The 10,610-nt window shown below is 33.7% G+C and overlaps 1 protein-coding gene across 2 annotated transcripts in view; it reads left to right on the forward strand.

The window, feature by feature from the left end:
- PTBP2 (polypyrimidine tract binding protein 2) overlaps positions 1 to 9,986 on the forward strand; it is an 80,445-nt gene extending 70,459 nt beyond the window's left edge. The window contains exons 8-13 of one of the 2 annotated variants that reach the window (XM_010860497.1): positions 1,017 to 1,171; positions 2,634 to 2,667; positions 3,086 to 3,178; positions 7,919 to 8,135; positions 8,243 to 8,320; positions 8,483 to 9,986. In XM_010860497.1, coding sequence (XP_010858799.1) covers positions 1,017 to 1,171; positions 2,634 to 2,667; positions 3,086 to 3,178; positions 7,919 to 8,135; positions 8,243 to 8,320; positions 8,483 to 8,615 — 710 coding nt within the window. In that variant the 3' untranslated portion in view covers positions 8,616 to 9,986. The remainder of the gene's footprint in view (positions 1 to 1,016; positions 1,172 to 2,633; positions 2,668 to 3,085; positions 3,179 to 7,918; positions 8,136 to 8,242; positions 8,321 to 8,482) is intronic. The other variant, XM_010860498.1, reaches the window with a different exon arrangement.
- The last annotated feature ends 624 nt before the right edge of the window (positions 9,987 to 10,610 follow it).

A 10,610-nucleotide genomic window follows, 5' to 3' on the forward strand; every position in this document is an offset into this window, starting at 1 on the left:
TTAACAGTACATCCTTATGACATGTACAAGAAAGCTGAAAAGAAGAAATAAAACATGAATTTATGGGACAACAGTACTAAGGGCCAGTTCTACCCAGGTATGTCATGAATTAATTTTATGTAGGTTGAATGTTTATCTCCTTTATCATGGAAAGAAAAAAAAAAACATGTAATTTGTTTTTTTTTAGTGAACTAATATTTATTAAGAAATAAGTTAGTATGTAAGAATATAAGGAATGAAAGGAATCAAAGTTTATTAATTGTTGAAAAGTAGATTAAAGATGCTGAGACAAAGGGAATTCTGTGGAATAAATGAAGAATCCTGAAGATGACAGAGCAATAGTAAGACTGGAAAGTAGAACAGTAGAAATAAGAAGGAAATGTTCAAACTGGTAGGTAAAGGATAGGAAAATACTGGTGTGCTATATTGACTTTCTCTTATTCTTTCTGTGGGGCAAATGTTGTGTTTGAAAGACTTATATTACACCTACCTGAGTATGGAATTAAGGAAAACAAATTTTGGTAAGATTTTCTTTAGGTCAGTTGAATACATTATATAATGTATGTTCAAGGTGATTTGTTTCTAAGAATGAAGAATTTGCTATATATGTTTTGTGAGCTATAATTGTCTGATTTCAAGTAAGTTTATGAAGAAGATAGCACTTGTTATTTTTTTTAGATTTGACTCCTCACTATGTGAACCATGGAAGTGAATTTTATAAGTCTCTGACTTGGAAGTACATTCTTTTTGCTTTGTTTGTTTTTCCATAGGAAATGGAATGTTATATATTTAATTTGTGACATAATACAGGTATGTACCTTGGTTCTAATACTTAATGATTTCATTGAAACCAGTGAATTTTCTCTGCTACTTAAACAATTTTTCTAAATGTTACAAAAATTAACTTTCAGGAACCATTTGGAACGGTCAGCCCCAAGCCATCAGCCATCGTGCTTAAATTGGTTTTGTAAACGACTTGTGTGTGTTTCGTAAAATATGCTTTATTTTAAAATTAGGGCTTCCTGTTGCAGCTGTTCCAGGAGCTCTGAGTCCTTTGGCTATTCCAAATGCTGCTGCAGCAGCTGCTGCAGCTGCTGCTGGCCGAGTGGGTATGCCTGGAGTCTCAGCTGGTGGCAATACAGTCCTGTTGGTTAGCAATTTAAATGAAGAGGTTAGTAAAATAATTTTCTAATGTCTATTTTTTAACTCCATTTCATTTGTGAAAGTTTTTCATGTTTATTTCATTTTGCACTTGCCTTTCTTTTTATGTACATTCATTAGTCAAAGTATTTTCTGTGTGTTTCTACTTCCAAATAAAATCTATGTACTTGTTTAGGTAATACTTTATTTCTGTAGCTAGTCATATCTCTTTTAATATATATATATATATATTTTTTTAACCTAACTACCTATTTTTCCTAAGAAAAATATGGTGAAGTACTATAGTTTGGCTTTTTATCTTTTTGTTGTTCTCAAAGGCAAATATCTAATTTGCAGATGTAACTGTAAAACAATTTTGCTCTTTGCCTTTTCTAATTATTTGCTTGTTCATTTCATGCTTATGTGTCATTGCATTTTTTTAAATCTTATTTTATGTGAACTACTCTAATACATTTTTCTTTGAAGGTTCTTCCAAAGATCTTGACGAGGCACTCTTCCAGTCTTTCTTAGTAATTTTTTCTTTGCAGTTATTAGTCATTGTCTTCTAAAAATATTTTTCAACTTTACCTCTCCCCAAACCCCTCCCACCCTGTTAAATAAAATTTATTGCTGAGTTATTTTCTTTAGTTGTACATTTTATGTCTGGTATATTTTATTTTGATTGCTATGGAAGCTGGTATGAAATGTGGGAAGCTCAATGTATCAGTTTATGATGTCTAATTTGAATATTTCATTTTTAATTGGCCTCTGTTAATACGAACATTAAGCTATTTTATCATTTAATACTATAGTCATTCACAGTTGTGCATGCTAAAATGTTTGAATCAGAGTGCCTTTGTTTTTCTTTTAAGAATTTTGCCTGCATTTCATAACCAGCCATGCTTATGCAGTTAAAAGTTCAAAGTTTAAAATTCCTATGCATGCTTTCCTTCCCTATGTTGAGATGAAATGCTGTAATTTACTCTTTGATATAGATGTACTTTACCCATATTTGTCTTGGATGACTACATTTTACTCAGTTTTTCTTGTACAGTACATAAACCAACCATTTTCTGACCAAATCCTGCATTTCCTATGTACTGACCTATATTTTATTTTTTTTTTTGTTCCCCGATTCCTTATTTTTTTCTTCTGCATTGCTGTTTCCCTTCCCCATTTCATCCTTTTCCCTGTGTGTTCACCTTCCCTTTCCTTGTCTTTTCCCAAATGCCCATTCCCTTCCCTGTCTTATCCTTTATTTTCCTTGTCCTTGTCTTCATTCCCTGTCTCCATTCCCTATGTTCATGCTTCTGTGCTTGAACAAATGTTCCTCGGACCAACTTGCCCCAATTAACCGCCTTGAACCATGATCCATGACCACCTCACCATTCTGCGGGAACCACCCTTCGTTATGGATGATCTGTTCATCTCCGCTCTTCCTCGACTCTTCTCTCTTCTTGTCTTACGCTGCTTGCTCTTCTCTCCTTCTAAAGATGGTTACGCCCCAAAGTCTGTTTACCCTCTTCGGTATGTTATTGTTAGCACTATACTTTTATTATTGATTTGATTTTTGTTTCACCTTAATTCTTATTTGTAGCTAGCACTTTGGCTTAAAGTTGAATAGTAAATCTTTTGCTATTTTTCTTTGCTATTTAAAACTTTCCATAGACACAAAATTTGTTTTAATGCATGCTGATTTATTTTGCATGGTCTTTAATTTAATATCATTCACATAGCTTTGAGGGTTTATCAGAAATTATTCTTTTCAAAATTCACTGTTCAAAATCTTGATCTTCTTTATTCATTTGTGAGAATGATGAGTTTGAATGAGTGATCATGTTGATGTCTGAATGTTTCATTAATATGTCAGAAAGATAATCTTTAGCTGACTTGCACATAAAAATTAATTCCATTTTTGGATTACCTCTCTGTGGCTCCAAAAAAGGTGTTTATGGAGATGTGCAGCGTGTGAAGATTTTGTACAATAAGAAAGACAGTGCTCTAATACAGATGGCTGATGGAAACCAATCACAACTGGGTAAGAATAAACTATGTGTCATCTATACGGCTTCAATCTGATTTCAAATGTATAATGTAAACCTGTGAATAAAAACAAACTCCTTTATATCAGTAAGAAGCTGTTTATTAATAGCCAGGGTTCACAGTGTCTTGTTAATTTTCATATTTTAATATGTATAGTTGTACATGATGAACATATTTGTATTTTTGTGCTATTCTCTTACCATTTCTTGCTCGGAGTTTAATGGAAAAAGGTTTTGGCTTCAAGATTGAAATAACAGTTTCACCTAAGAATTATGATATATATATTAAAAGATTCTTAGCATTTTTCATTTCTGGTTACTCCCTATAATTGAAGTTAACTGTTCATATAGTCCATGGGATCCTGATTAACGCCATGTTAATTTAATTCTTCTAAAGTCATTTGAAAGTATTTGAACTTAGTAAAGAGTTACATGAATGTATTTTAGAGATAGCAGGTTACTATAAAATGAAAAACTTAAACTAAATTCCTCACTTTAATCCTTTTTGGAACCTTAAAATGTACTTCAACAAGTTGCACTTACATTATTAGATAAATAATTGATCACTTAATTAGCATCTCATTCAACTTCATGCATAAAGTCAAATCACATAAATCCAGAAGGTAGTTGCATATTCACAGTGTGATTGACTGTAAATGTCAGTATAATGTTAGCTTATAATTCTGTTCATTAAGATTTGGGGATGATGGTACCTCAGACTGTGTGTACTCACATCATTAATTTTGAAATTTGCCATTTTTGGTGTAAAAACTAGTGTATTTGTGCTATTATATCCAGTGAGATTCACAGACTAACAATATGATAAACCAGACCTTTTAGTCTTTGGCATCAGATAGAAGTTTGAAATTCAGTTTCTTACCAGCTATTAGGGTAGCCCAGGCAATGAATTGTCGGCAACCCACACCAGTACTCTTGCCTGGGAAATCCCATGGAAGGAGGAACCTGGTAGGCTCTGGTCCATGGTGTTGCTAAGAGTCAGACACGACTGAGCGACTTCCCTTTCACTTTTCACTTTCATGCATTGTAGAAGGAAATGGCAACCTACTCCAGTGTTCTTGCCTGGAGAAACCCAGGGATGGAGGAGCCTGGTGGGCTGCCGTCTGTGGGGTCACACAGAGTCAGACACAACTGAAGGGACTTAGCAGCATCAGGCAATGTATAAAATTTTATATATCTGGCTTTCCATTTTAAAAAATGGAGATGTCTATCTTTAGTGGAAGTTCTATAAAAGTGCTGATTGTGTCATTGTGTGTGTGTGTGTGTGTTAGTCATTCAGTCCTATATGACTCTTTGCAACTCCATGGACTATAGCCTACCAGGCTCCTCTGTCCCTGAAATGTTCCAGGCAAGAATACTAGAGTGGGTTGCCGTTCCCTTCTCCAGGGATATTTCTGACCCGGGGATCAAAGGCAGGTCTCCTCCTGCATTGCAGGCAGATTTTTTACCATCTGAGCCACCAGGGAAGCTCCTTGATTATGTCATAGATGCTCATTATTCTTTTCTTCTTTTTCTGCTTATGTACACTTCTGTACTCTGGTTAGGGATAGTCATTGTCATTATTTTTATGTACTTTATAAGAAGCCTTTTACAGTGTTTCATAGTTGACAAAGCATTCTCAAATGTTTGATTTCTTTTTTCTCATTGTGTGAACTGTGGGTGGTGTCTGTTGTTCAGTCGCTAAGTCGTGTTCAATTCTCTGCATGCCAGGCTCCTCTGTCTTCCACTATCTACCAGAGTTTGCTCAAATTCACGTCCTTTAAATCAGTGATGCTAATGATCTCATCCTCTGTCACCCCCTTCTCCTTTTGCTTTCAGTCTCTCCACATTACCCTTATAAATAAGGGATACACAGTCATTATGGTTGAAAGTACCTGTTCAATCAAATTCTTCTGGATGCTCTTTGGTTTCTTATATATGGACTGTTTAAATAAATGATGCTTTAATTTTTACTATACTTGTTTTAGTCTGCTTGGGCTGCCATAGCAAAATACAACAAACTGAGTGACTAAAACAACAAAAATTTATTTTCTTAAGTTCTGGAGACTAGTAATTAGGTGACAACAGATTTGGTTTCTAGAGAGGACTTTCTTCCTAGCTTGCAGACCAGCTCCCTTCTCCATATGTCCTCACACTGCCTTTCCTGGGAGCCTTCCTCAGCCTCTAAGGTGCTGATATCTTTTCGTGTACTTACAAGGACATCAGTCTTACTGGATTAGGGCCTCACCCTTATGACCTCTTTTAACCTATATTCCGTCCGTAAAGGCCCTGCCTCCAAATAGTCACATTGAGGGGTTAAAGCTTCAGTATATGAAGTTTGGGATAATGCAATTCACTGCCCAACAGTATTTATTTACATTTTAAAATGTTTTATCCCTAATTTTTATAAATTAAAAAGATAAAATTTTTATCTTTTCACTAAAGCTTTGCTTACGTACCATGACGTAGTTTTTGGACTATATGTAGTGGCAAATTTCTCATTGCTGATAGGTTAGATTTTGCTTTCTTGAAGTATATTTCCATAAAAATGTGGACTCACACCATTAATGCCTTTAAAACACACACAAATCCTATGCAAAACTAGGATGTGCTATTGAAAAAAATAAGTGAAACTTTTTTTAATATACTTTGTTTATGGACTCTGTTCTTTTTGGTTTTCATGGGACTCTATTTGGGAAATACTCAGTTGTTTTATAAGCAAATATTTTTATGTTCAAAAAGTAGTATGGGAGAAATAAATGGCAAGGTATAGTCAGTAGTAGTCAAGTGTGAATGGAATTATTGCAAATCTTAGAGGCCATGTTAAATCATTTTAGACCAGAATTTTTAAATTTGCAGACATTAAAGATGTTTCCATTTCTACTATAGCCTATTTAATTAATATACTAGAATTTTCTTAAATTAGGTAGTTTAGGAATAACAGAATTTGTAAATTATGTTTGAAATAGTGTACTGATCTTCAGCGATTAAATGAATTCTCAGGAAGTACCAAAAAGTAGTTCTTTGTTAAAGTAATTATCTTATTTCTCCAATTCGTATTTTCAAGAACTACTTACAAAAGAGCCTCAACTGTTTTTAGTTCATATGTAGCTGCCATCTTAAAAGTATAGTTTTTCATAATAGATCTTTACCTACTCTCTAGCAAAATGTGCTGTAGAGGGAGTATTTATAAAATGCAGCAGTGTTAAATATATTTGTCATGTTGTACATTACATCCTTAGTACCTCTTTATCTTATAACTGGAAGAGTAAATTTGATTTTACAAATTAGGGAAGTATAAATGAAAAAGATTTTTCAGAATGGTACCTTATACTTTTATAGCATTTTCCTTTTCAGACCTGTTTTATATTTAACTGGTTTGTTCTATACAAGTAAGTATGACAAGATGCATGGATTTAACAAGTTCTGGGTATCTCCTGTGTCAGACTGTGTACTGTAGTGTACTAATCAAATTAAAAACATTTGAGAGTAGGGATTTTGTTCTCAGTTCCCTGCTCTTCCATATTGTCTTTACCTCTCTGTTGTTAATACTCTAATACTTTGATTTGAGTAGTCAAATAGACGTTCAGTTTAGCTAAACTATATGACTTATGACATGGTTTTCTTCAGTTGTGACTACTTGAATAAAACATAAAACGTATAACTGTTCTCTAATCTCAGACCAGTTCATTTAGTTCAAAAGTAACCCAACTGCTGCCTCAAGAAGTAGGCATGTGATGTTCTGTGTTTAAGCACTGTGCTGTGTGCTGGGGTAGAGACACTGGTTCCTGCTTTCATGTATTTTACAGTCTGAAGGAGGATGATAATTAAAATGTGATGAATTTATAAAAAGAAATAGAACTGTATGGGGACTATCTACTAAGGTTCTGAACCTTTTCTGAAGAGTGCAGAAAGGGTCCTCTTTAGGAAATAACACTGACAAATAGCTTAGGAAAGATTGTGAAGGAGATAGGAAATTATTATAAATAGAAAAGCATGCACCAGGCTAAAGGTGAAATACTAGCATTTGTTTAAAAAAAAAAATGTTTTGTACACCTGAAAACTTAAGTACAAGGAGGATAGTACTAAGATACTGTAAGTTCCATGAGGGTCAGGATGGTTTTTATATTACCATTTGATTCTCAACACTAACAAAGTTACTAGTATTATAAATCATCAATAAAATATTTATTCAGGGAGGCTTGAGAAAGATGTTAGGGTCAGACTGAGAAATGTAGAAGACATGTTGAATAAGTTGAGGCTTCATCCTTAAGGATTTTAAGCAGGTAGTGACATAGATTTGTATAGAATGGAGGAACATAGAGAAAAATCTAGCAAGATGAATTGGGAAACTGATTTGAGTTATACAGATAAAAAGTAATGGCAGTGAAAAGTGTAGAAATAGATGAATTTGAGGGATAATTAGAAAGGGTTACATAGGACTTGGTAATTAGGATATGGAGCAGAAGGGAGAAAAAGTTAAAGTTTCTTGGGCATTATCAGCAGGACTGTCAAGAAACTCATTCTGGGTTTTCATTCTATGAAAGAAGCTGGCTTCTTTGCCTCAGTGCCTTGTTGAGTGCAAATGAATTTGTTTTGTCACCAGTGGCTATTGTAAATTCGTGATTTATTTTAAAACCATAGCAAAATTAGGTATTTCAACTATTCTAAGAATTATTGTAATATTTTTGCTTTGGATGTTGATATTGTTTATTAACAGGCATTCTTCCTCTTTATAGCCATGAATCATCTTAATGGACAGAAGATGTATGGAAAAATTATTCGTGTTACTCTGTCTAAACATCAGACTGTACAACTACCTCGAGAGGGACTTGATGATCAAGGGCTAACAAAAGATTTTGGTAATTCCCCATTGCATCGTTTTAAGAAACCTGGATCCAAAAATTTTCAGAATATTTTCCCTCCTTCTGCAACCCTTCACCTATCCAATATCCCGTAAGTATTAAAGATGGAGTAGTTTATTAAGGATATACATTTTAGGAATAAAATAAAAAAATTTTTAATAATGTTTTTACTCTTTTTTTTTCCATCTAATTTCCCAGTCCTTCAGTAGCAGAAGAAGATCTCCGAACACTGTTTGCTAACACTGGGGGCACTGTGAAAGCATTTAAGTTTTTTCAGTAAGCAAGCTTTCTTGTCTTTAAATTAGTGACTTGATAGAAGTAAAAGTTTTCTCCAAGTAGTTGTTTTCGTTTCTAGATATCTTTTGATCCTGAAATGAGCAAAAGTATTTAAGCCATTCTGATTTTTATGAAGTATCTAATTTCATAATTTTGTTTCAGAAGAGATCACAAAATGGCCCTTCTTCAGATGGCGACAGTGGAAGAAGCTATTCAGGCCTTGATTGATCTTCATAATTATAACCTTGGTGAAAACCATCATCTGAGAGTGTCTTTCTCCAAGTCAACAATTTAAAAAAGGGGGGAGATGAAGATTGAGGGTGAATCACATTGTTTGGTGTCATCACCTATTGACTGTTCAGAAAAGTGGGGACCAGAGTTTGATTTTTTGTTTTTGTTTTTTTTTTTTCCATGCTGTTATCATTCCTTGGTTATAAAATGAAATGGCGTATGTAAAGGCAGAGTTATTAACTGCTCTCTTTCATCTGTTCTGTAGGAAAGCCATTTTTGTCTGTTTGAAATTTTAGTTGAATTTTACTTTCCTTTTTCAACTTAGTTGACATACGTGCCTTAAAAAGGAAACTAGTGTTGCTATTGTGCATTTACTAGAAAAAAGGAATTGGTTGTCTAGGGCACATTGTTAAATGGGAATTAACAATATGTTTAGGCAGGGGTGTGTAAAAAGGTTAAGTTTTTTTTTCCTCCTGCTTGGAACTTATTTTGAATTATCGGCTTGTCATATTTTTTTATTTAATCAAATAAGATACATGATACGGAAAGAATAAAGCAGCTTTTTTTTTTTCTTTTCAGTTTTTACTACCTTAGGCTTTATTGCTTTAAAAAAAACATTGGCCTTTTGTATCTCACAATTCTGGTCTAGATTCAGTTATGAATGTAGGCATTAGTTAAAATTAACAAGATGCAGAGTATTACTTTCTTAAGACAACAAAGTGATTTCTGTAAGTTTGAGCCCTATGTGGAAAAGCATTGTGGAATCTTAACCTTTTTGTACACACTCTTGTGGGACGTATCATATAAATGTCAGCACTAAGTAATGTCTTGTTTGTGGCTGAATATTTTTCGTAGATGTTTTGAAGTTGACATGACTTATGTGCATTTAAATATATATTGCCATCCTTAGTTTGTAATTAAGATTTGGAATATGGTTGTGGATTTCTGAGCATGTGCAGACCGGTCTAGCTAGTTCAGGAACTGGTGCATGTATTTTTCAAAGATAAAAGAAAGTGTACTGCGAAAATTTGCAGGAAGATTAATTTTGTGGCAGTTTTCTAAAACTGACAACCAGGTGGGACCAAAGTTTATGTGCCTTTAGTCTTAATTTACCTTGCATTGTAATATTCAGTTTTAATAAATCTTCAAAATATTTTGTATTTAGGAATAGATCTGACTTTAATAAAAACATGGCTCAGAATCTACAGGTCAAATTAATTTGAACAGTTCTTGTCAATCTGAATTGTTGATTCTGTTTAAATGACCAATACTTTTTTGAAATTGATGTACTTAGTTTCAAGATTCATAGATTCTGTTATCTATGTAGACAGAATGGTCATGTATATTTTCTATTAGTTGAGTTTTTACATCTTTAGAAATGTAAAATTCAGTATAGTTTGAAAGCGGCACAATTAAAAATTAATTTTCTAACAAAGTTGGGAGGTTTGATGGTTGTTTAATTTCCTTTTGTGTGTACTCTGCTTACCTCTGTAGCATGCTCAATAAACACTTCTGTAGCTCTGTATTCACCTTTTCTGTCTTTCTCTGCTGCCTTTTCTCTCTCTCCTTTGTTTTCACTCCACTGTGCTTCTGAATTCATGTTTATTCTCTGCCAGGGTGGGAAAGGAATAATAATAATACAATTCTATGACTTTATACCATAAATAAATCTAGATGCTGTGAAAATACACCAGCTGTTATTTTTTTTTTTTTTTTTTAATTTGAAAGATGGTAACTGCTTTTCAGGAGGACACATATTAAACATTTCCCACCCTGTTACAATCTACTGCTTTAAAGACATAACTTTTATTGTATCTTGTTAATTCTTTCTATCTCTTTTGTTGTTGTTGTTTTTTTTCCAGTAGACTTCTGCACTAATAGATCTTTTGGATTTGCCATGCTCTCTTGCTGCAGTTTCATCTTTCATCTTTTGTGTCTGCTAAAGATTTCCTACTTTGTGAGTTTTAACAAAGGGTACTTGATGTTACTGGGAAGAAACAGAATCACACCATCTGCTTTTGCTTTGGGTGGGAGGGCAGATGCACATTAGGGTATTTAA

Source organism: Bison bison, unplaced genomic scaffold, assembly GCF_000754665.1.
Source record: "Bison bison bison isolate TAMUID 2011002044 unplaced genomic scaffold, Bison_UMD1.0 scf7180017864466, whole genome shotgun sequence".
NCBI lineage: Eukaryota > Metazoa > Chordata > Mammalia > Artiodactyla > Bovidae > Bison > Bison bison.